The sequence below is a fragment of the Mesoplodon mirus genome, assembly GCF_964341445.2.
Source record: "Mesoplodon mirus genome assembly, chromosome: 16".
Taxonomy (NCBI): Eukaryota; Metazoa; Chordata; class Mammalia; order Artiodactyla; family Ziphiidae; genus Mesoplodon; species Mesoplodon mirus.
The window spans coordinates 4,314,389-4,340,194 of NC_138992.1; the positions used below are offsets into that span (position 1 = coordinate 4,314,389).

The 25,806-nt window shown below is 53.4% G+C and overlaps 1 protein-coding gene across 1 annotated transcript in view; it reads left to right on the plus strand.

Annotated features, from left to right (window-relative positions):
* COL22A1 (collagen type XXII alpha 1 chain) overlaps positions 1 to 25,806 on the plus strand; it is a gene marked incomplete at both ends in the record, with an annotated part of 243,681 nt that overhangs the window by 121,480 nt on the left and 96,395 nt on the right. The window contains 8 exons of the mRNA XM_082600940.1: positions 3,922 to 3,975; positions 15,163 to 15,216; positions 15,865 to 15,918; positions 17,383 to 17,436; positions 18,391 to 18,444; positions 22,202 to 22,246; positions 22,802 to 22,846; positions 23,295 to 23,348. Coding sequence (XP_082457066.1) covers positions 3,922 to 3,975; positions 15,163 to 15,216; positions 15,865 to 15,918; positions 17,383 to 17,436; positions 18,391 to 18,444; positions 22,202 to 22,246; positions 22,802 to 22,846; positions 23,295 to 23,348 — 414 coding nt within the window. The remainder of the gene's footprint in view (positions 1 to 3,921; positions 3,976 to 15,162; positions 15,217 to 15,864; positions 15,919 to 17,382; positions 17,437 to 18,390; positions 18,445 to 22,201; positions 22,247 to 22,801; positions 22,847 to 23,294; positions 23,349 to 25,806) is intronic.

A 25,806-nucleotide genomic window follows, 5' to 3' on the forward strand; every position in this document is an offset into this window, starting at 1 on the left:
GGGCCAGGCTAAGCAGCCCATGTGAGCTGTTGCTTAGGGTTGGGAGCATGGCCACTGGATGCTAGCCTGAAAAGGCATGTCAGAATCACATGGTCTGTCAATTTCCAAATAGAACTCAGACGTTATGTCTTTCAGATAAGGGGGTGGCAAGTAACTTGGACAGAGCTTCTTTCCTCCTTATGGAAGAATAACCTGGCACCACAGGTTGGCTCAGAAAAGTCTGGAGGGAAGGGGCAGGGCACGTGAACGGGGTCACAGCTCTCGTGGCTGTGACTGCAGGAGGGGAGGGGGGAGAGCTTTGAGAGGCACTGGGGCAGCTCCGGACACTGTGGGTAGAGGAGGTGTGAATGCAGGGGCTGGAGCTGGACACAGGCGTTACCATGCTATTTCTCTGGGTGATGCCCCTTTATGGATGGTCCACGAGCCATATGCCTTTCTTGGGGGAGAGGCTGCCTTGTGACACGGCTGCGATCGTAAATCTCTGATGCTTTTTTCTTCCTCTGGCCTCTTGCCATCATCTGGCTTTTTTTCCTTCTTACTGAAAATCTAACACTCGGGATGTCTGCTCCTCTGGATGCACCACTTTGCATTTCTGTATCTCCTACCACACCTCTCCGACCTGCCCATAATTCTCCTTTTTCAGGTCAATTTTACTGACTTCCCTGGCATTGGAGAACCTCCTGACTCCGTGCCCTCTGCACATTTCCTTATCGTCTTAGGTGTTCGTCTTCTGAGCATTAGTGTGTCATTACATACAGTCCCCAAGCTTCAGCAGAGCAAAGAGCTGCTGAGAACTCATATATCCCTCAAACAGTGGTGGGTCCTCTGCAAGAGGGAAACTGAAGCTGCATCCCCTAGCAAATTGGCACTTTAATTAGTAATTCTGCTCAGTCACAGCCCAGACCTTCTCACCCCTTCCTCTTCCGTCTGATCCTTGCTGATCAACCATTAAATGTTCTAGCCCTTCATGGCTTTCAGCCTTTCCTCCAGACGTCTCTGGCCTGGGTTCTGAATTCTGATGACTACTCACCAGGCCATTCTGCTGACCTCGAAGGGAAGTGGCTTATCCATCTTGTAAATAACGCTGTGGCATAACTTGGAAGCAAGTGGAGGGGGTGTCTGTCTAGATAGAAAATTGAAGATGTCTGGTTTCCATCCCCTGAGGACAGGGAGCTGGCCATTCTCAGCTCTCATGATCAGCTCCCTGATGTTTTCAGTAATCCGAGCAGGATGGACGCACAGACAGGACTCCTGCAGGCTCGGCTCCCTTCTGAAGGTATCTGTGACCACATTTTGAATTTTACCTGACAAGTGTCGAGGAACTCATTCTGACCTAGACCTGATCGCGCCTTCCAGGCTGATGTGCTCCAGCTCAAGGGGTGCAGCTCCAGGAGCCTCTAAATCAGACCACCTCACTCTCTCTGCAAGTCTGCCAGCGGCTTTCCTCCCTAACAGCCCTTCTCTCTACCCTCATTGCTGTTCCCACTGCCACTGTCCTGGTTCAGCACCACATCAGTCCCGAAGGGACAAGTTACGTATCCAGCCCGCGAATGTTTATTGAGTCTCCACCATGCGACAGGCCTTGTTCTGGGCCCGTGGATGTAGCACTGAAGAAAAGCAGAGCCAGTCCTCGTTTTCAGATGAGCATCCCAGTGGGTAGACGGGCAGCTGGTAGATACGAATGTCAGCAGTGTATGTGGTGGTGATAGAAACAAAGGGAAATACAGCGGGGCAAGGAGAGAGGGTGGGATGGGGACCACAGTCAGAGAAGGCATTCGGGTGAGGGGGACGTCTGGCAGAGACCAGATGGAATTGAGGGATGGAGCCATGTGGGCACCTGGGAACCAGCATTCCAGGCAGAAGCACCTGGAAGGGGCCTCTTGGGGCAGGTTGTGGGTGAAGGTGCCCCGGGACTGCTCCCTGGGCTCAGCACCGACTACGTGCTCCCAAAACATGGTGGCGGGGAGGAGAGGGAGAAAGGTGGGATCCACGGGACCCCAGAGGACTGGGCTGGCACAGTCCAAGGTCGTAAAGACACCTTCCCTCTGGGGATGGGGGAGCACATGGGACAAACCAGAGTGTCCAGTGGCAGAGACAGGAGAGGGCCAGGGTTTCAGAAAGAGAGAAGGAGCTGACGTCGCCCAGCTCCTATAATCTAGCAGTCTAGACTATTAGAGATATTCTGTAGAACTTATATCCTTTAGTCATCCTCAGAGCCCTGGGAATTAAGAGTCACATGTACAGGCTCCAGCACACACAGATCTGGGGCTGAATCTTAACCTCGTCACATTCTAGCTGTGTCACATGTGAGACTTGACTCTGAACCTCAGTTTCCACACCTCCCTGTGGGACTGAGAACACCTGCATCACAGGGGCGTCCTGCAGAGTAAAGACGTAAGGAAAATGTGGGAAACCCCAAAAGAGGGTTTGACACAAAACAGGTACTCAAGGAATGTGATTCTTATTCAGAGTCTTGTTTTACATTTCATTTCTGATTGCAATGCTTTGACGTCATGAGAACAACTGTGAGCAAGAAAGCAAACAGACGGGGGCTTCCCTGGTGGCGCAGTGGTTGAGAGTCCACCTGCCGATGCAGGGGACACGGGTTCGTGCCCCGGTCCGGGAAGATCCCACATGCCGCGGAGCGGCTGGGCCCGTGAGCCATGGCCGCTGAGCCTGCGCGTCCGGAGCCTGTGCTCCGCAATGGGAGAGGCCACAGCGGTGAGAGGCCCGCGTACCGCCAAAAAAAAAAGAAAGCAAACAGACGGGCCTTCCATCATTCACATTCGCCTGTAATATAATGTACGCCGTGTGCTGTGCTGCTAACCAGCACACACCTCACCCCTGTTCAGAGGGGTAGACTCTGAGGCTTAGTGAGACAGGTCACTCCCACAGGATGGCCCGCTGGGGCCCTGCACAGCAGTGTGGGGTCTAACAGCAGAAGAGCAGAAATGGTCCAAATGACCTACCTGCCCAGAGTTGAAATGTATCACATTTCATCCTTATGGTGAAAACTATGTAGCTGTGGAAAAGAACGGAATGGCTCTCCACATGCTGATACAGGATGCATCCGGGTTAAATTGTTAAGTGAAAAAAAGCCAAGTTTATCAGTAGATTGAATGATATGCTACAGTTTGTAAAGAAAAAAAGGGGGAGAGGGAGAGAATGTGTGTGTGTGCGTGTGCAAAGCTTACCTAAACATAAAATGCCTCTGGAAAGATTAGCCAACAACTGGTAGGACTAGTTGCTTTCAAGGAAAGGGACTGAGTGGCAGGGGACAGGATAAGAACATTTTTCTCAGGTGAACCTTGCTGTACTTTTTGAATTTTGGGCCATGTGTTAGCAAAATCATCCAAGTTACAGAGCCGGCATCCAAAGGGGAACCTCCTTGACTCCAGACTTCCTCCCAACCCCACACTGCTTCCCCGTAGGGCACCCCGAGGGGGACAGGCTGTTATCAGGGGGTCTGCCCCAGACGTGCCATTAGACGGGCTCCGGGCGCTGCCTGCCTATTAATTTTGGCTGCTGCTTTTTTTTTTTTTTAACATCTTTATTGGAGTATAATTGCTTTACAATGGTGTGTTAGTTTCTGCTGTATCACAAAGTGAAGCAGCTATACATATACATATGTTCCCATATCTCTTCCCTCTTGTGTCTCCCTGCCTCCCACCCTCCCTATCCCACCCCTCTAGGTGGTCACAAAGCACCGAGCTGATCTCCCTGTGCTATGCGGCTGCTTCCCACTAGCTATCTATTTTACAATTTGGTAGTGTATATATGTCCATGCCACTCTCTCACTTCGTCCCACCTTCCCCTTCCCCCTCCCCGAGTCCTCAAGTCCATTCTCTGCGTCTGCGTCTTTATTCCTGTCTTACCCCTAGGTTCTTCCTGACATTTTTTTTTTCTTAAATTCCATATCAGGGAAAGAAAGGTGAGACCGGCCCTCCTGGAATCCCTGGACTGCTGGGGCAGCAGGTAACTACTACCTTTAAATCCTCTTCCTTAGCAACACTGCTTGCTCTGGTTGAATAAATGACGGGGTAACGACTCTCAGGTTGTCACCAGAATCTTGCATGGTCACCGCATCAGAGCATTAAAAAGAATGTTCGGGGCTTCCCTGGTGGCGCAGGGGTTGAGAGTCCGCCTGCCGATGCAGGGGACACGGGTTCGTGCCCCGGTCCGGGAAGATCCCACATGCCACGGAGCGGCTGGGCCCGTGAGCCATGGCCGCTGAGCCTGCGCGTCCGGAGCCTGTGCTCCGCAACGGGAGAGGCCACAACGGGAGAGGCCCGCGTACCGCAAAAAAAAAAAAAAAGTTTGGTGGGACACTTGCCCTCCGTCTGCCCCTTGCTCCCCCTGCCTCCCGTCTCAGGTGCTGGGAGAATGGCCATTTGGTCTCCTGGAGGGGTTCAGGCCTGGAGGAGGGCAGACCCTCATCTCCTCCCCCTGCCCCTCCTCGCCTTCCTCCCCCGCCGCTTTCAGACTCAGCTCTGGTGTAACGTCCTCTGGCCCCAGGCTTCGTCCAGCTCCCCACTCCCACACAGCCTCACGTGTGCTGTCCCTGTGGCCCCCTGTGGACCTCCACAGCCAGCCCGCCAGGTGGGCAGGTCCGGGGTCACCATCCTCATTTCACAGATGAAGGGTGAGCCTCCCAGATGCCCAGAGACTCGCTCGGAGCCACGCACCGCTCAGCAGACACCTCCCTCCCTCCCACGCCCCCTCATCTGCGAGTGTGTGTCACTGTGAGCAGCCCCTGCCTCTGACACACACACCTTAGTGTGCACAGAGCAAGGCGCCTGGCACGGGAGGGTGTCCAGAGCTCCCTTCATTCTCCCTTTGCCCCCTGCACCAAAGCTCGCCACCCGGTCCCCAGCCGCAGCCTCTCCCGGAGCAGGGTCGGTAAATTCCTGGAGAAGCAGTGTGCTGGGGGGGAAGCCCAGTTGGCGGGGGTGGGTTAGGAGGTTAGAGCCCCAGCGCTCGGCCCCCTTTCTGGCTGTGGCGTCTTGGACAAGTCACTTTAGCTTCTGAACTTCAACCTCACCATTTTTCACAAATACCAAGAAAAGTAAAAGGAGAGGGCGATTCGAAGAGAAGATGAGGGGATGTGACCCAGGTGATGGGGGGGGTCCCGGAGGCACAGAGAGTACCAGGTGGGGTGCTGTCCTGTCCTCCTGGGCGTGGTGACCGCAGGCAGGCAGGTGGGATCACTAAGGGCTTGTCCACGGGCCGCCCCTGCGCTGCGGTAAATGGTCGGCTCTGGCGCCCTCCTGTTCCGGGCCATCTCCACCTCCGTGCCCGAGTCCCATGGTGTTGACCACACTGTCCTTTGACATTGTCGGGAAGGCACCCCCCAGAGGACACTGCTAACTGCACTTGCAAAACCCGCTTTTCCCACGCTGACCTAGGAGGTGTGTGATGGGCACCCCGCACGCAAATCTCAGGCTTCATTTCAGTCCCTCACATTTGGGTCAGGCTACAGCCCGGGATGAGGGACTGTGAAATCAGCCATTATTCACGGTCTTCTAAAGATTCCACGTTCACTGTGGCATTTTGATGTTCACAGTGAAAGATAGGGTGTTTTTGCATTTGTTTTATGACCTTTGCTTTCCAGTGAGCAAAGCTTGTGTGTTTCAGAAATTCACCATAAACCCAGCTCCATCAAATCGCTTTAAGTTACAGATTTTTTCCCTATAACTTTCTGTTGACTACTTAGAAAATATATTTCTTTCTTTCATTTTTAATTTTGAAACGAATTTCCTTCAGCAAATCTTTGCTGAATGCCAGGCATTGAGCTGGTGCTGTGGATAAAAACGCGATCAGCTTTCCCACAGCAGGGGTTTTGCCAGAAATAGGGCGCCCGATGTATTCGGGGATCTCCGTGGTTCAGAACCAACGTAGAGTGTGTAATATGTCCTACCTGGCACCCCGCATTGGATCACCACCCGATGGACGCCAAGCTGCATCCAAGCCCACCACGCCCACACTGAGAGCAGTGTTTCCCTGGTGGATCGCTGCCCGTCTCTGTAATTCACCCTTCCTGACATATCTGAATACTCGCCTTCCCTGGGCCTGGCCACGGTTTTCTCCTGCTTGCCATCCGTGCATTTGTTCATTTGGTCATTGGTTCACTCGTTCAGCAGGTATTTACTAAATACCCACTGTGTGCAGATTCAGCTCTGGCGATGGGAAACCTAGCAGCCACTGTCCGTGCCCAGAGGAGCCAGATGTAATGGGACAGAAAGAGATGCACATAGAGTCTGACAGTCCTCTGAGCTGAGTCCTGGGAGAGGGGTATTCAGAGCTCTGGTTCTGGGGGAGAGGTCGTCAGCCTCTCTCGGGCCCAGAGGAGGGTCCCTACGCTGATCTGGAAAATCAGGGTTGGCCCTGTTGCAGTAGAAACTAAGTCGTATGGTTTCCTGCTCCGATGAGAAGAGGGCAGAGGGCACGTATGTTTAGTTTTCTGCTCTTGTCAGACACTCTCCTTGGTGTTTGTATATAATCGTGTATATAACCACCTGTAATAACCACCTGTGAGAAAGCAGTGCTTAGCCCATTTACAGTGTAAAGAAATGGAGCTCAGAGTTTAATTAGCTTTGCTTGTGACGGGAAGAGCCAGCACTGCCGCCTCAGAGGGAGCCAGGCCCCAGGGCGGCTGGCCTTCTAGAAGATGCTTTTGGTGCCTCTTTTCCAAGCTGAAAAGTTCCACCTGCTGGAATGTTTTAGACTCAGTGTACACATTCTACGTGGTGGCTCCTGTATCCTGGCAGCCTTTTAGGAAAAGTGGAAATCTGTGTCTGGTCTGGGCAACTGTTTATGCAAAGACAGTGCTGCAGTCAGGATGGCAGGAAGCCTCTTGAGTTGGTGGGAACACAGCCAGGGAAGGGGCCAACCCCAGACGGCTGAGTGGGTTTGGGGTCCTGGGCCTCTACACAGGAACCCTCCTGAGGGGGGCAGTCATTGTGCCCCTGGAGTTACATACTGAGAGGAGGACTCACGATCAGGAACAACTTGCAGAAAAAGCAAACGTTACCAAGTCACGCAGGGAGTGTGATTGCCGTGCTAATTTACGCAAGTAATTTTCAATCATCTTCAAATTCCATCCAGTTTTATAAATCTACTCCAATTGGAACTTGGTGGCTATTAGGAATAGTTATTTGCCATTCCATTATTAATAATGATAATTGGGTTAATTGGTTATACATCATCACTGTAATCACTGAGCACATTAAGTAGCTGTTTAGTCACCATCGTATTAAGAACGATCAAACTTTCTATTAATAATAATTAGACTTATTGGTTAATTGATAGAGTCATTACTTAGTTTTTTTATTAGTAATAATTAAAGCAGTTATTTTTTTGTTAACATTTAGATCTATTGGCTCATTTGTCACTCTCTTTCATAATTAGATGAATGGGTTATTTAGGTATTTTTATTGATGATAAAAAGAGAAGAGGGTGAAAACCTCCCATGAGCTGAGCTGGCGTCACGCACACCTTCGTTAATCCAGCCACACGAGGCCACCCCTCTTTTTTTTTTTTTTTTTTTTTGCGGTATGCGGGCCTCTCACTGTTGTGGCCTCCCCCGTTGCGGAGCACAGGCTCCGGATGCGCAGGCCCAGCGGCCATGGCTCACGGGCCCAGCCGCTCCGCGGCATATGGGATCCTCCCAGACCGGGGCACGAACCCGTATCCCCTGCATCGGCAGGCGGACTCTCAACCACTGCGCCACCAGGGAGGCCCCACCCCTCTTTTTTTATCACTCTCTCCTGTCTGCGTTTAATTCTGCGGCAGCCCTTCCCCGAGCTCCAGCCCCCGGGCAGCTCCACCCCGTGCATCAGACACTCGCATCCAACACTCAGCCTTCTTTAGCAGGACGGCTGGTGCCCACCCCGTCCAGGTGCGCTCCCCCCTGCAGTGTCCCCGCCTCGGCAAAGGGCCCCATCCCCTCTCCAGTCCTTCAGGGTCGTCCTCGTCCCTTCGCTCCACACACCCAGCCTGCTGTGAAGTCTTGCCCACTTCTTCCAAACACAACCAAGTCAGACTGGCTCTCGCTGTCCCGATTCTAAAGCCCAGACCCCAGCCATCCTGGCCCCCAGCCCTGAAGCAATGCACCTGCCTCCCAGCTGCCCCCTCCCACCGCGGCACCCCACCACCTTCCCCGGGGCCCTGTCCCCGTCCCCTGCTCATTTCACTCCTTCACACTGACCCCATCCGTCCTGCTGACGCACGGAGGTCCGTCCAGTCTCAGGCCCCTGAACCCACTGTTCTCCCTTCCCCGGACTTACTGGCCGCTCAGTTCTCAGCTTACACGTGGCCCCTTCTGCGGGGCCTGCCTCGACCAGCCCCAGCTAGGACGGCCCCTCAGCTACGGTCACGCTGACTTCATCCGTAGGACTTCCAGTCCCCAAAATGGTCCCTTCGCTTGCTTCCACATTGTTCTCTCTGTCATCACAGCCCCCTCACCAGCTTCTAACGCCTCCAGGGCCTGACAAGCCACATCCTGCATCCTGGCTCGTGGGAGCACCCTGCCCAGAGCGGGCAGTGGCCCAGAACTTGAGGATCTGCCTGCCCCCCGCCCCCTCCCTCCTCCTCGTTTCTACCTCCGCTGCTAATACTCTTCCCTCGGTAAACGGTGACTGAACATCGTCCCTGTGCCGTGCGAATAAAGTGGTGAACAAAACCAGACACGGTCTCTGCCCTCTTGGGCCTTAAAATCCAGTGGGAAAATGCTGGACGCTCCCTGTTTCTATTTTTTGAAGTTATTTCCCACTCTTCACACTTTATCCCTAAAGCTTGGGAGAAAATTTAGCAGTCAGTTTGTCCAATTTTTACAGCTGCCTTTTAAAAATAAAAGCCACACATATGAACTAGACAAATGCAAAGCTCCCCTGGTTGACGTAAAGGTGGGAGCTCAGGAGAGTCTCCCTCAAAACACGCACACAAGACATGCCTCCGAACGCAAGTCCTTGGAACCCTGGTTTCCGCCTGGTCCACGCACAACATCTGCGTCAGTGACGAGGGGAGGGTGACTTGCCTCTGGCTCCTCGGAGAGCCCCTGGCCACACGGAGACTGGTCTTTGAGTCTTGACTTTCCTTTAGCCATGTTTCTTTCCTGAAACCCTAATATCCTCACCTATGAAAGAGGCATAATAGTGCAGAGAGTCTTTGGCTTTCAAGCATCTTTTTACAAAAATTTATTGAAGTGTAGTTGATTTACAATGTTGTGTTAATTTCTGCTATACAGCAAAGTGACTCAGTTATGTGTATACACATTCTTTTTCATATTCTCTTCCACTGTGGTTTATCCCAGGCTATTGACTACAGCTCCCTGTGCTCTACAGTAGGACCGTGTTGTTTATCCATCCTATACATAATAGTTTGCATCTGCTCACCCCAAACTCCCACTGCATCCTCCCCCCACCTTGGCAACTACACATCTGTTTTCCATGTCTGTGAGTCTGTTTCTGTTTTGTAAATAAGTTCATTCGTATCATTTTTTTAGATTCCACATGTAAGTGATATCATATGATATTTGTCTTTGTCTGACTTACTTCATTTAGTATGATAATTTCTAGGTCCATCCATGTTGCTGCAAACGGTATTATTTCATTCTTTTTTATGACTGAGTAATATTCCATTGCATGTATGTACCAAATCTTCATTATCCATTCATCTGTTGATGGACATTTAGGTTGTTTCCATGTCATGGCTGTGGTGAATAGTGAAGCTTATAGCAAGCAGGGGTTTGTTTTGTTTTGTTTTGTTTTGGTGGGAGGAAGGCAGCTTCTTTGTGCCTAAAAATCCCAATGCCAGTATGTACAGAACAAAATAGAAAATTCATAAATTGCTTTGATTTAGTAATGAGCCATCTAGTTTCGTTTGGAAACTTACCAACTAAGTGACTCAGATGGCCTTTCTGTTTGAGGTTTTGTTTATTTTCAGGCGAAAGAGAAGATAAAGTGAGGGTACTAATTAAAGTCAACCAGAAGTCTGGGCCGGGGGATTAGTCCAATCTAAACAGTAGTTGTTGCCCGTCACTGGTAAGGTCCCCAAGGCCACTGGAAGATTCTGAAGTGCCATATGCACCATCCAAGATAGCTGACGTTGTGCTCAGCTCTGTGTGGAGTGCGCTAGGATCCGGGAGATGTAAACGCCTCACCAGAACCTTCCACCAGTGGCATCACTGGGTTCCGGCACTCTCTTCACGCCCCCAGCTACCCCATGGGAATCTCTCTCTAGTTGAGGCTCTGGAGGGCCTGTAACTCACATCCCAGACTAACCCCTCCCCCCCACCCCAACCCCACATCTCTTCCTTCCCCTGCAGAGTCGATTTCCTGGAAAAGCCTCTCCTCCTTTTAGTGTCTCAGGTAGCGTCCAATCCCCGCCAGATGCTCACCTGTCACCGCTGAACTGCCGCACAGACCATCCCCTGGTCTGCATCCCTCCCCGCCATCCACTTCACACGGGGCCCAGCCTCACTGGCGTCTTGCCTGCACCGTGGTTTCACTGTCTCCTGGTCTGTCTCTTCCAGGATTCCTTCTCCCTAGTGATCCTAAGGACAGCAGAATGTCTTCCTAAGCACACATCTGACTGTGTCTGTCTTCTAGAACACCTCTGTATTTTGAGCCGCCTCAAAGACAAAGCCGGGCTTTTCAGACCCCAGACTTGCTGCCTAGTTTTAGGGGCCTCTGCTTCCTGCTCTTACTGGGCATCCCAGTCATGCGGAGCGCCTGTTCCCGTTTATCCTGCTCTGTCCACATGTGGTGCCCGCCCTCTTCGACCACACTTCGTTTGCCAAGGCCCCACTTTGCCCTCCAAGACCAAACTCACCCTACCCTCTGAGGTGCATCCCCGATTTCCCCACTATGCCTTTACTTGATTTCTGTGCATTTAGAGCATCTTTCTTCTTTGTTGTCATTTTCTATATTTTTAATTAGATTCAACAAATATCTCATGAGTTCTTCCACGTGCCAGGACCCAGGGGTTTGCTACAAAAACTATGAAAATAAAGTATTATTGTACCTACTACTCTGTATGTTTCGAAACCAGGCTTTGGATAAACCAAATACTTTGCCTCGAGTCAAACAGCTGCTCGGAATTTAACCATCTGCCTTTGATGCCAAGCCCACGGCTTTCCCAGGAGGTCACGGGCTTGCATTTTATTTACTCTGCAAGACTGCAGTCTTCTGGAAGGGAGGGCTGGGTCACCTGGAGATCCGGAGGGAACACGGAAGGTGCCCGATGCGTGTAGACTGGAGGAAGGACCTCCACCCCCACCATCCTGGTCTCCAGGTGCCGCTTCTCCAGAGGCCCCAGGACTTTGCAGAGGCCTCTGATGTAAGGACCGAAGCTTCTGCCTGCTTGCTCCCCACTCCCCGCTCCCCTCCATGGCATCAGCGGGTGCTGCCAGCATCCCGTCACCCACCGACACCTCGTCTTCCGCCCAGGGCCCCTGTGCCCCCAGACTCCATGATGCTTCTCACTCATGAACACACTGCACTTTTGCTGGTGGTGACAGATGCGAGGTTTCCTTGCCTCTGAAGCCTCCTGGGGGAGGGAGAACATTCTCTAGAACATCTGCACATGCAGGCCGTGAGAGGACGGAGGCTGCCACGTAGCCTGGGACGATTGGGGTGCACGTCACGGGGCGTGCACGCCCCTGCTCTGTTCCCTCAGCGACCAGGCCCGAACCTCTTGTCCTCCTGCATCGTCACGTTCAACCTTGGGGCTGTAGGATTCACAGCCCCATTGCAGAGACCGGCGAAGTGGACCTCTGCGAGGCCAGGAGCTCGCCACGTGGATAGGAGTCAGCAGACTCGCGTCCTTGAGATGAGCTGCTGCAGCGTGTGGACCCTGAGCGCCGGGGCTCACAGCCAGGGAGTCGGGGACCACCGAGGTCATGGCGCCCCGTGTGTAGAGACCTCGGAGGAGGCCAGGCATATGCTAGGTGCCCTAAAAGCGCAGTTTGCTCCCTCCTGGCTGAGGGTGCCAGGTGTAGATGGCTGATGGGCCTGTGCATCCACATCCTCCCAGCACTCCCTGCCCCCGGCTTGCAGAGGCGGTGGTATCAGAAACAAACGGAGTTTCGCTGGAGCTGAGTCCACTCTGACCTGGCGGGGCTGGACTCAGCCTTCCTGGGAGGAAGATGGACACTGTGCCGTGTGACGGCCACAGTGTGGCCCCGGGGCAGCGTCCACAGGGCAGGCTGGCTGGAATTGAATCCTGACTGCTGTCCACCCCTTACCCCAACATTTCCCGCTGGGACTTGCAGGGCGCCCCCGGCCGGCTGGAAAGGAAGCCGCAGGCCACTGGCCGGCCCCTTGTGTGGCCGTGTCTGGAGCGGCTGTCCCGCTTCCTCCAGCGCCGCCTCTTTGTAAGGCCCTTGCGGTGGTTCTTTGATGACCGTGTGGGATTCTGCCCTCGGTCCTGAGCCGGTAGCATCAAGCAGGCAGATAGTTATTAACCCGCACCGCATGCAGAGAGACGACCCAGGTGCCGTGGTCCTACGAAGGTGGTGGACTCGGAGATCACAGAGCTGGGCTGGAAAGCCCCAAGTTCATGTAATGTGCAGACAGTCTTTTAGGAGATCAGGCTGTTTAAGGGTGGACTGGCTGTGACGCGCGGGGAGCTTGGCAGACACTTCACAAGGGAGGGGGTGAAGGACCAGGGACATTGTGCTGGACGCCACCGCGTCTGACGCCGGTTCACTTTCCTCCAGGTTCCAGTTCCTCCTCTTCAAAACGTGATGAACAGGGCCCACCTGAAAGGATTAGCGTGAGGATTAAGATGAGGTGAAATGCACGTAGCTCAGGGCAGAGTGAACCCTAAATGGAGGGGGCTGCCCCCTCGGCCTTCTCCTACATCTGTGTTTCCTGCTCCCTCCTTGCAAGGGTCCCTGCTGGAACCCTGGGCTTGTAGTATTAGCAGCAGTGAGAATGGTGGTTAGGGTGCTGCATGGAGGTGGTCCACACAGGTAATCCCCAGACCTGGCTGCTCTCCACAGGTACCTGGGGAGTGTTCCGAGGTCACTGGCCCCTCAAATTTGTCCCAGACCTGTGCCTTAGAGTCCAGTCAAGGGGCCTGTTTACCTGTATTTACGACAAGCTTTCCAGTGGTTCTGCAGCAGCTGGACTGCTCAGGATCCACTGGAGATGATGGCTGTGTGACCTCAGATGGGGCCCTTACCCCCTCTGAGCCTCAGTTGTCTTTATGGTTGATCAAGGAGGTTTTGTTTCCAGTAGAGGATCCCTGAAGATCTGTCTACCCTAACGTGCTGTGAGAGTGCAACAAGCAAACAGCAGCAGCCCGCAGGGCCGTTGGCAGGAGACGGGGGAGGAAGGGGAAACACGGTCAGAGTCATGAGCAGGTCAGGAGGCCAGCTTGCTGGAACGATCACCTTGAAAGAGGCCAGCGCATTCCAGGGGCCGTCAGCATCACGGGGAACGTAAGGAGGGACGAAAGCTAAGTGTATCCCATTTGCTATCAGAGAGAGAGAGAGAGCTGCGTGAGGTGAGAAGGGGCTGTGGATGAGTTCCGTGGGGTTGAGGTTGCTGTGAGAGCCTCAGAGGTCAGGGCGATGTAAAAAGGTCAATGGAACATGCCCTGTGGAGGGGTGGGTCCTGGGAGTGCCACCTGCAGGGCTCCTGCTTTGCTGGGAGGTGAGAGGAGCTGAGCTGGAGCAGATGCGGGCGGAGCAGGACTGAGCCACGATAGGGGGGAGGTCAGCAGCCTCCTTTGGTGCCCTCCCCCTCCGTCCTCATCCATCAGGGGCACCCTGCATCGGTACCCACCCAGGCCACTGTCCAGCTCTGCCTGGCCATTCAGTCGCTCCAGCTCCAAGCAGATGTCTCCTAATAAAAGTCAATGTTATCCCCAAAGGCTCTCCAGCACTGAGTGAGCTACGTAGAAAACTAGGTCCCTGGAGGGGTGGGATGGGGAGGGTGGGAGGGAGGGAGATGCATGAGGGAAGGGATGTGGGAACAGATGTATATGTATGACTGATTCATTTTGTTATAAAGCAGAAACTAATAAAAAAATAATAATAATTAAATGGAAAAAAGTGGGTTTTAGAAATGTCTATCTATCTATCTATCTAAACTTTGTGCACACCAAAGAAGAGCAAAAATAGCATACTATAGGATTGCATGCTTATATTCAAATAATGGCTATTTTTAAATTAAAGTTTTCTGTATCAGTCAGGAAAAAAAAAAAGAAAGAAAGAAAACTAGGTCCGGGTGCCACCAAAAAGTTCTCTTCTGTAAACGTCGCCGTTCTCTGCCCTTTGTGGACTCACCAGCGCCCTCAGAGGGAGAAAAAGGAACTGTCCGCGGAAGCGGCAACCTTGGCCATTTTTTAGTGTTTACCGTCCTCCAGTGGCGATGTATTGTTCTCTAGGAATGCACAGCGCTCTCAGCTGTGTTCAGTGCAGTTGACTTCTTCAAACGCTTACTGAGCACCTGCTCTATTCCAAGCCCTGGGCTTGTTGCTGTGCGAGATGAGATGCGGGGGGGAGCAAGTGGGGGGCTCTGCCTTCGGGGGCCCGGGGGTCAGATGAGAACTGTTGCACTGGCCTTCGGTTTGGGGGAGGGAGCGATTAATTCTGCCTGGGGAATTGCAGGAAATTTCAGAAAGGTGGAGACATCCATCCGAGCAGCGAGACGGGGGAGGGAGGGCATATTTGGAGAGAGACCTGGACAAACAAAGGCCAGAGGTGCATCTCCTAGAACGTGTGTAGTGGAGAGAGAGAGGGTTTGAACATATCTCTTGATTCACCCCAGGTGATTCGATGCTGAATAATGCTTGGGAACCACTGTTCTAGACGATTTTTGTTCATGAGTTAACCCATTGTGTGTATGTGTGTTCGTGCACGTACGTATTTATTTTAAATGCTCAAATATTTTAAATATATACTGGAATAGATAATATAGCAGACAGTTATATTATCCCACCACCCAGTTAGTACACATGTTACCATTTTGCAAATTTTACTTCAGACCTTTTCTTTTTGCTCCTGTTCCTTTTTGTTGAAAAAATACAGTATTTCAAGTAAAGCGTCAGTGCCCCCCTTCACAGGTCCCCATCCCTGTCCCCTCTCAGAGGACAGTGTCACCAGGAGGCTGCTCCACGCACGTTTGTAACCCAGGCTGTGCTCTTTCTCTGCAGGGCCTCCCAGGACCACCTGGCGTCCCAGGCCCCCCTGGACCCGGAGGCCCCCCGGTGAGATTGGTTTTGATTTTCTGTCCCCAGGGCACTTAGATGGAGGGTTCGTGGCCCTGGGAGCCAGGGACATCGTGGTGTAGAGCCACGTGTTTGGTCTTAGTCTGAGAGCAGAGCGAAGGCATGAGCAAGGAGGGCCCCAGCAGCAGCCGGCCCTGGAGCCCCTTCGATTGGAAATAGCACCTGAGCTACGCAGCGCATTGTTGGCTGCTCCTAGAGATGCAGGGGGAGAGGCACACTGGGCTGGGGTCGTCCTTTTGAGGTCTTTCAGGAGCGTGTGGTTTGTCTCCCTTCCCGCATTTCAGGAGCCCTCTGGGAAAGTTCCCTGTAGGCCGAGCAGAGGGATGGGGTCCCGCTGGTGGGGCACAGGGAGGCGTTCCCACCCATCCCTCCAGGCGGGAATGAAGGTGCCGGTGGCCCCGACTGCAGACCAGATGAGCCCCGCGCCGGCCAGCCTTGGAGGTGTGACGATTCCACGTCTCACTGTGGCCCACACCAAGGGCAGCCAGATGCCCCCGAGCGGTATCCACCCCTGGGTGCCCTTGTCAGAGCTAGAGACCTGGGCTCCTGCCAGGAAAGGTGCTGGGAGAAGGGAGCTCATGCTCGGAAGAGGTCAGACTGAAGGTTCCCCTCCGGTTCCCTTTTCAGGGTTTGCCTGGAGAGATCGGCTTCCCAGGAAAACCTGGGCACCCTGGGCAAGCGGTGAGTGACCAGAGCATCCCTCCCTGCACTGTCCCGTCTCCCCCATCCTCTGTGACGGGAGTGGCCGGGCCCTTTCAGCTGCCCCCCGGGCCGCTTGCCAGCGGGTGACGCTCCATGCCCTTTCCTCCCTGTCGGCGGGGACCAAGGCCCTGGTACCCAGCCTGCCTTCTTCCTTCCGTGGTGCCTGTCACGTGTGTGCTCTGTCTCCTGGGGCCGCTCCCCCATGGCCCCAGCCGGAATGCAGACTGGAGCACCCTCTCCCTAGGCCGCCGCCTGTGCTCTTGTAACTCAAAGGGACGTTCGAAAGTCCTTCGCTGGGGCTTCCCTGGTGGCGCAGTGGTTGAGAGTCTGCCTGCCGATGCAGGGGACGCGGGTTCGTGCCCTGGTCCGGGAAGATCCCACATGCCACGGAGCGGCTGGGCCCGTGAGCCATGGCCGCTGAGCCTGCATGTCCGGAGCCTGTGCTCCGTAACGGGAGAGGCCACGACAGTGAGAGGCCCACGTACCGCAAAAAAGAAAAAAAAAGTCCTTTGCTGTTTAAAGTGTGGCTTCTCGTCTGTAGGGCCACTGCCAGAGGGTCGCAGAAGTGATGGAGGAGGAGACGTGAGACACGGTCCAGGGTGCAGCAGAGCTCTTCCCGTCACTGTGCCAGTGGGGCTGCTGCTTTCCCAGCCCAAAAGATCCTAGGGAGCTGGGCCTTCTCCTTCCTTTTAAGTCCTGAGGGTAGAGCTCATCAGACCTTAATGTCTCCACACAAGGAAGCGGGTGCAGATCGAAGCTGGGTGTCTCCTGCCGTTTTGGCTGTAGCTCTTCAGGGCAGGATGGTAGGGGTGGCCCTGAGCTTCTGATACCATGTGACCGTGGTGGGCCCTCACAGGCCTGGTGACGGCCCTCAGGAGGCCTCTGCTCATCCGGAAGGCATTTCCTTACTCCTGGTTCTCTGATGGGGCCAGCAGAGGAGGGGAACACTGTGGATACAGAAAGCCTGTGCAACCCGCAGAGCTGAGGGGGCGTCGGGACGCTGGAGAAAAAAGGGTGACAGAGGGAAATGCGACTGCAGCACACAGTGGTTGTCCCCTTGTCACTGGACCACAGTTCCACTGGTGGCTGTAGATGAAGGGACGTGATTGCTGGATGCCAGCGTGCTCGGCCCCATTGAACTCCAGGTACCAGGCCTAAGGCTCTCAACGTAAATTCAGGGCCGTGACGCCCACTGTCAGGCGATCGGGTCCAAACCTGGAACGCGTGGTTAACTCACCCACAGACGTTCCTGAACACGTGGTCCACACAGTTTCACCCACAGACACTTGACAGCAGCGAGAGCACCACCGGAGAGCTGGAAGACAGGACCCATCCTGCGTGTCTTGCCCGCCGTGCCGACCAGCTTCTGGCTGCAGCAACTCAGTGCAGCGCTTCCCTAACCGCGCCTTTCATGTTGGTCTGTTTTTTTCCCTCTTGGCCCAGGGACCTCCTGGAAAGGATGGGCTGAACGGACCCCCAGGCCTGCCAGGACCAAAGGTTGGTGTGAGTTTGGGAACCCAAAACACAGAAGCCAAAGAGATTTTTGATTGTTGGTTGCCTGGGCCTTGGATCACGTTTGGATTCCGAGTCATGCCGGGCTCGGAAATGTTTGGATTTCCAAGGTCAGATATGGGCGAGCCCCTTATTCCTACTTAGGTAACTGGGGAAGGATTTGGAGGCCTAGGACTTTAAAATTATTCTGTTAGAAATATATATGTATTTTATTTGCAAGGAGAAAAGCCTTTCAGATACTCTGACGTAATAAGAGACTTCAGTTTAAAACTCTGGTGGGGCTCATTACAGTAAGATCATTAAGAAGAGAGTCAGAGGTTAACTGTCATCAAATTGGGAAGCAAGTTCACAGTTTACCCACTTCAGATGGACAATTAAAAACCCATACAGCCAAAACTGTAACAAGTGAACTTCACCTTTTCATAACAGACATTAAGTTCAAGGGTGAATGTCAACAGTCCTCGAAAGGTGACTTTTGGATATTATAGGAAAATTCATCATCCTTTTCCAGAAGCAGACTTAGAAGCTTAACTTTTTCATGACAAGATATAGAATAAGTATGGATTCAACTTAACTTTATGGGCGTCGCATGTAAACATTCTCCACCCTCCTCTCTCTCCTCTCTCTTCTTTCAAGACAAAACATAAGGGCTAACCAAGTACTTTGTAGTCTCAAAAGCACTTAGGCAGCATCTTCCCTACTCTACATCCCTCATTTCCATTCACTTATGTCTTTATAAATCAGAAGCAGAGCCGTTGAATACGGCATCTAGGAGGTGGTTTGAGCTGCGGTTTCTGGTCGCCGTGGTCACACAGAATTGGAGAGGTTCAGTACCACCTAAGTCCCAGCAGTTTTCTTCCGTCCAGCCTGGACCTAGTCCTGAGGCTGTTTCCTCCAAGCCCAGCCCCTCCCGTTTACTCCTGCTTGTGTTCCTTACAGGGAGACCTGGGAGACAGAGGGTCGGACGGTTTGCCCGGACAGCCTGGCCCGCGGGTAGGGACTCCTTCGCCATCACGTCTGTCATTTTAAACGGTGTGTTTGGGGCTGTGTGTGAACCTCAGCTGACAGGGCCCAGCATCTGTATGAGCTGGGGTCATTGCAGAGGGGCTGTTTGAAAGGCCGAGGGCGGGCTCGGGGTCCGTGGTGACACACCCTGGACTGGCAACAACGGATGCCAGCCCTGGGGCAGAGGAGCGAGAGGGCAGCGCGTTCCTGGAACCCGGGAGCCGAGTAGCGGAGGAGAGCGCCCCCGAGAGGGCGGGAGCCTTGGGAAGAAGGCCAGCCTCGCTGTCTAGTGCGTCCTGGGAGGGAAGAGGCCAGGGGGTCAATACCCGCTCCCCTCCCTCTCCTGTCCCTTAAGCTTTCCCCTCCCTCCGATGCTCCCTGACCCCTGACCCCTACAGAAGCAAGGAAGCTCGGCTGGGCCCATCTGTAGAGTTCAGCATCTCAGGTGTGGCCGGGGCTCAGAGTGCGGTGGGTACAGAAGAGAGAGGGCTGGACTCTGCGTGCGTGTGTATGTATGTGCGTGTGTGTGTATCTGTATGTATATATGTGGTGTGGCGAGTGTGTATATGTATATATGTGGTGTGGCGTATGTGTATGTGTGTGTGTGTATATGTGGTGTGACGTGTGTGTGCGCGTATCTGTATGTATATATGTGGTGTGGCGTGTGTGTATCTCTATGTATATACGTGGTGTGGCGTGTGTGTATGCGTGTGTATGTATGTGTGTGTGTGTGGTGTACGTATGTGCGTGTGTGTATATCTATATATATGTGGTGTGGCATGTCTGTATCTATATGTATATATGTGGTGTGTGTGTGTATCTGTATGTATATATGTGGTGTGGCGTGTGTGTGTATATGTGTGGTATGGCGTGTGTGTGTGTATGGTGAACGTATGTACGTGTGTATCTGTATGTATATGGGGTGTGTGTGTGTGTGGTGGGTGTGTACACGGTGTGTGCGTGTGCACAGCGCCTTGCTTCTGGAGAGGCGTGTGTGCACACGGCCGAGCGCGTGGGGAGCCCTCTCCCTCCCGTCACAGGGCCTCCGAGTCTACTGGGTTAAGTGCTAGTTAACGTGGTGACCCGCTCTCGGCCACCAGCTCCCACCCCCCGCCCACAGGCAGGCACCTGGCGGGCTCTCGGCGAGGGCTCCCCGGATGGAGGGTGGGTCACGAACCGCCCAGCGCGGGCACAGCTGTGGCCTGGACTCACCGCGCTGGCCAGTGAAGGGCCGACCGGCGACTCCCGGGGCCCTGGGCTCCCTGCTGCCTCGCCGTTTCCAGGAGCGAGAGCTTCCTTCAGACCCGATGGAAACCACAGGGTATAATGCGCCGCAGCCGTCTCAGGGACGCCCGCCGGCGGGACTCGGTGTGCAGAGATTGCCCACCAGGAGCCTCCCGCACGCCCTGGACCCCAGATTGTGATGACTGGCCCCTGCCCCCATCGGCACACAGCGAGCTGCCACTGCCACCTGCGAGCACAGCGGCCCTTCGTGTTTTAAGACTCAACATTCGTGTTTTCAAAAAACATGTGTAATGATCCCCAGAGATTGAAATGTAATGATGTGTGACTTGCTGTGTTTTGTCACAGCATGGACAAAGCATGCATGCCCTGCCCTGAGGTGCCGGTTAGGGGCGAATCACGTGGTCTTAGAAGCACCAAGGCCACCTTCCGGGGTCTGAGTGATTGGCTGAGATTCAGGCATTTCCCAGAAATAACTTGCAGCATTTGCATCGCTCCCTGTTACTCTCCTTTTTGGACTCCGTGGGTTTTATGGAGTCACCTGTACCTTAGAGCTGTGTTTCCTCAAACCTCTGAGTTGCCACACCCTTCTGGGCTTACACCGTGTGAATTTCCACGTTCCGTTCGATAGTCTGCAGAAGAATCTGTTCCCATCGAGTTCCCAGTGCACGATTCTGTGGATGAAGGTGATCAGTATTGGGGTGAAACTGAGGTGCCCTTGGGGATTTCTTTCATCTTTCCTCTCCATGTTTTGTATTTATGTTCACCCCTCATGGCTGAAAGGTTCAGAGAGGTCTGTTACTACAGCTCACGTGTCATTTTTGTACGATTTCTAGTGCGATACTTTAAAAAAATTTATCTAGAAAGTTCAAAATTGTGAATTTCTGCAGTTATGATGCTTTTAGAACATACTTTGTAGCTTCAAAGGAGACCTGGTAGGAGTCCTAGTTACTTTATCTTGACAACATGCCAGCTAAAGATAAATATCTTCGAAGAAGATCATGGCTACGTCCTGGACGGCGGGTCTTGAGTCTGCCCAGAGAATGCACTGGTTGTGGGATGAGTGGATGCATCACCTCTTTGGCTCGTGTCAAGAATTCCGGATGCTGCCCGGCTCTCCACAGGCTTTGCTTTGGCTTAGGATTCAGGAAGCACTTCAGGTGGCCTTCAAAATGCTTTCTACCCAAACTCAGCCCCCCAGCGCCTTCCCCACTGCAAAGGTGTGACCGTCCTAGCAGATTTAAAGTGACAATTTCTATAACAAGTATTTGCACAATTCCGGTTAGAGCAGTTCTTACTAATTGTGCTTGTAAACACTGGGAATTGATGGGAAAACTGGAGTGTGTCTAGAATTTCTATTTGCACTGATTCCAGACACCAGCTGCCCTCGTGGCACCAGAGCTACAGGATAGAATGTGTGCTTAATGCTAAACAGTGCTTTTAGTTTCTTTGCTTTCTTTCCTTTTTCTTTCCTCTTTGATATGTGGTACAGCCTTCACTACCAGTGGAATCTGGCATAGCTGCAGGGAAAATCTATGTGTGTACATACCCGTTCATTCATTCGTTCATGTGTCCATTTACTTACGAGAAAACCACATTTCCTTATGGAAACCTACATAAAGCTTTCGCTAAATACCATAATAATGTTAGGAAGAAACTGTCATTCAAGAAGTTAGTTTCTTAAGACACGTGGCTGGTTAGAAATTGCAGTCCCTCCCCCCACCCACCAAACAGCCGCCTCTTTGCACCAGTGACTGACAGGGACCTGGTAGGCACAGCAGCCTGGTGCCGTGGTGTCGGAGAACAGGCTCCTCTGGTCCTGCACCCTCCTACTTTAACGTGCCCACAGAATGCTCGTCAGGAACAAAACTTCATCCAAGCTACTGGAACCGGTGTATCCCTGCTGGGGGCTTGCTTTCAGTATAAGTTTGCATGTTTAACAGCATTTCACCCAAGACTGGCCTTCATTGTAACACACCGTGCGAGATGGAAACAGACCTCCTAGCTGCCCGTGGGCTCCTCCACGGGTGCCTCTGTTTGCCAGTGAGTCTGCACAGCAGCCTCGGGACGGCCCGTCAGCTCAGACAAGTTCATCAACGGCTTCTCCATCATTGCACCCGGCCTGGGGTCTGGGCTTCCCTGAAGGGGCACAGAACTCAGAGCTGGGGCAGCCCTGGGACTCACAGATTTCGCCTCCGTGTTGTTTTCAGCTGTAAGTGTTTAGATTCAGGATGAGTGGATTCAGCCTGTTGAAATGCTGTCAGGGCAACTCCAGAAGCTGTTTCTTTTGAGGGAAGCAAAAGCCAATGTGAGGGAGTGTGGATGCCCTCTCTCCAGAAAGGCGAACCACTCGGGTCTTCAAAGCCTGTGACGCTTGTGCTGCTCGTGTGAGAATCGAGGGTTGTGGCTGACGGGGGCTCTGAGGGTGTGGGACCAGCTGGGATGACAGCCATCTCTGTAATGCGAGTGGAAAATGATGGGGTGTCTGTTATTTTATCTCCAGGGTGAAGTTGGGGAGCAGGGCCTGGCAGGCCGACCTGGAGAGAAGGTCTGTTCTACCTCCATTCGTTCAGTGTGTGCGTTTGTTAGTATGCGCTACACCTTGTGTCGTCGTCTCCCTGGAGCTCACGACATTCCCGTCGTGCACTCGTTTACTTACCCCATGATGGTCGGCATGTCCTACGCGTCTGTCGCTGTGGTGGGTACTGGGGTCACCGCCACTGGCCAAGAGCAGTTGAACAGGTGCAGCGAGTGGTGGCATGCAGGTGAGGGGCGAGGCATAGGAGTCCTCTCGCTCAGACTTGGGCAATGTCAGGAGAGGGGGCCAGGAGGCAACATCGTGGCTGATCCAGAGGAATGAGGAGTCAGACAGCGAGAGAGGTGGAACAGGGGTTCCCGGGGAGGGAGTAACAAAGTGAGGACCACATGGGGACTCCCCATGAGCGGACTCGCTAGAATTGGCTTTCCACGTTACCCCCGCTAAGCCAGAGGTGTCTGGGGGGCCAGACGGCAGGCAGTAGGGAGCACAGTTCCCTCGCCCTGGACCACGGGGGAGCCCCAGTGCTGAGAGCCCACTGAACAGGACGCCGTGTTCTCTCCACAGGGACAGGCAGGGCTCCCAGGCGTGAGGGGAGAGAAAGGAGACCAGGTGAGTGGCGGCGGTGTCTTCCCGGCAGGGCCACGTACCTGTGCCCGAGGAGAGAAGCCCCCTTTGCAGCCTTCGACCCTAGGGGGATGGGGGGTGATTCAGGCTGGGATTAGAGCGTATTTCCTCAGTGTTCATGGAAGAGAAAAGGAAGGGGATGAGGCCGGGGGCTGGAGCAAAAGGACGGTGGCTGTGGGATCTCTCTGAAGAGGGTGGAGCAACTTCAGGTGAAATTGATGGGAACGGCTGGGGCTGTTACCTGTCAGGTGCAGAATTCGGTGCTTTGCGCGCAACTGACAGGCTGTCCCTTGAACTTGGTCTTCACCACGGCAGGGCAGGTTGGGAAGAAAAACACAATACTTTGCCCAAGGTCCCCTCGTTCTCACCTGGAAGAGGCGGCCGTTACACTCAGGTGAGTGCTAATGTTTCCTAATTTTATCTTTCTCTGTAGGGAGAGAAAGGGGAACTGGGACTCCCGGGACCGAAAGGTGACCGAGGTGCAAAGGTAGGAGCCCCTGCTGTTGTCCTGGTCATCCGGTCCGTGAGCCGCAGAGCCTCCCTTCTGTAGTGTCTGTGCATTGCCTGCGGTTCAGTGGAGAGGGCAACTCCTTGGGGTCAAAGTGGTGGCCTGGCGTACAGTCCCGGTTCTGCCTGGTGTGTGGTTCTGAGCATCTTATCTGACCGCCTTGTGCCTCCCTTGCCGCCTCCCTTGTGTGATGCTGACACAAGCCGAGTCCGCGGGCAGGTGGTTCCAGGAGCCCTCACGGATACCGAAGCCGGTGGATGCTCGAGTCTGTTCTGTGAAATGGTGGAGGATAATGAATACAGTCAGCCTTCAGGAGCCTGCCCGCGGGGGTCGGGGCCGGCTGTGCGCCAGGGTCGTGGCAAGCACTGCACGTGTAGTGACTTAGGTGACACTCGTGACAACCGGAGAGGGGTCATGTTATCAGCAACACCCCCAGTTTATAAAGGAGGAAACTGAGGCACAGAAAGGCCAAGCCGCTTTCCCAGGGCTGCGCGAATGGAGGGCGGTGGGGTCAAGACCTGACCTCAGTCTGGGCCCAGCGTCCTGGCTCCGACCAGGTCCTCACCTCACGCCAGCCTGGCCCGAGGGGAACCTGAGCAGCGGCCACACCCCCGAGGGGCCCTGGTGTCCCTCTCCGGCACAGTGCTGTTACCTTGTTCTCCCAAGTTGGCACGCTTGTCCCCTCCAGGGTCCTGCCCTTGACCTTTCTCAACTCGCATCCCCCTCTCTCGGGCTGAAGGCTGAGGGCTTTGTTCTGGACAGACCTGCAACCTATAAATAGAGATCCTGGAATGGAAGGAGCTTTGGTGGGGGAGCCACTCAGGCCTGCGGCTCTCCTGGATTTTTCAGAAACGCAGTTTTTATTTGAGAAACTCCTTTCCAGGATGCAGAGGGCTCAGCGAGGCCATTAAGCCCATTTTATTGCTTTGGCAGAATTGCCAGGGCCACAGCAGAATCACATTGAAGCTTCCGAAGAATCGGGCCTGCTTTTCTTTTCCCATAGAGAAATATGTAATAATAGACAATTCTGGTCAAAAAAAAATCTAAAATAAGACATTCAGGCAACAGTGCCCCCTTCTGACTCTGCCTTGAGCATCCCTGCCTGTTCTCTGGTCCACTTTCTCCCCACCAGCCACTGTGAGACTTTTGAGCCCAGGGCATCTTGGAAAGTAGGGTGATCATGCCTCTGTGTCAGTAGCGCTCAGAGTTAAGCTGTGGAGAAGCTGGGATGGGAACCGAGGCCGGTCACATTAACTACAAAACTCAAAGACCCTTCTCCAGCCAAGCATCTTCCTCTAAGTCAGAGAGCTGCCTGGGCTGTGCCCCACTGGCCCACTGGCCCTTCCTTCACCCCGCAGCCCTGGGGGTGGGGGAGGCTTTTCCAGAAAGGTGGCCTTGAGACTCTCGGGGTTAGAGACGCTCTCCAACCCTCTTCTTGTTTATGTCTATTCATACGTTCCACTGGGACACGCTCAGCTTTGGTCATTTGGACTTTTTAATGGAGGGTAAATTGGTTTGGATGAGATTGGTTTTGGAGCACGAGGTCGACAGTGTCAAGAAGAGAATCGGGTAAATTCGGGTAATGCAAATAGCGCTGAGAAAGGGTTCTTCTCTCTGAAGCTTCTGGAACTTTAGTCAGGGAAATGCTGCACAGTGAGTAGTTCAGGGCTTGGATTCTGAGTTTAAAACCAGCCTGAGCCATTTGCTGGCTGTGTGACTTTGGGCAGGTGAATGAATGTGGTTGCTTCCATGGAATGGGAATACGGAAGCATCTCTGTTACAGGCATTTAGATGGAGATTAGAGGCATTAATGCCTGTAGAAAAGTACGTCGTACCTGCAGTTAAATCCTATATAACCATAGAAATAATCATAGAAGACAGTGTACCTACATTTTATTATCATATTATTGTTGTTACTAAGAGCAGCCTTGCCTCTCTCTAAGCCAACTTTATTCATTCATTTGTCCGCTAATAACCATGAGTGGACCCAGGCCTGCAACAGGCCTGACCCTGGGCCGCTTGGAACACACCTGGGCCTCGACATCCATGTCCTGACACCATCGTGGCTCACATGAAATGACGGGCTCTGGGGACCGCACCTCCTGGTGGAGGAGCCAGTGACCTCTTTTCCTCAGGGCAAATGTAATAACAATTTCCTCCTCAGTGGGCCCTCGCTGACGATCCCACTCAGCCCCCAGATGATGCTGTGAGCTGGATGTACTATTGTCATTATTTTGCGCAGAGGAAGACAAGCCGACAGAAGTAAAATAACATATATAAAATGTAGAGTTAATTTTCAAGCTCAGGTGGTTCAACTCCCAAGCCTGTGCTGTTTACAGGAATGTAATAGTCACCCGTCAGGCCCCTGAAAAGAGCCTGTCCCCTTCGAAGAGGGTGGGGCAGGGCCCAGGGGAGTTTCTAAGGGCTCTCAAGCCCT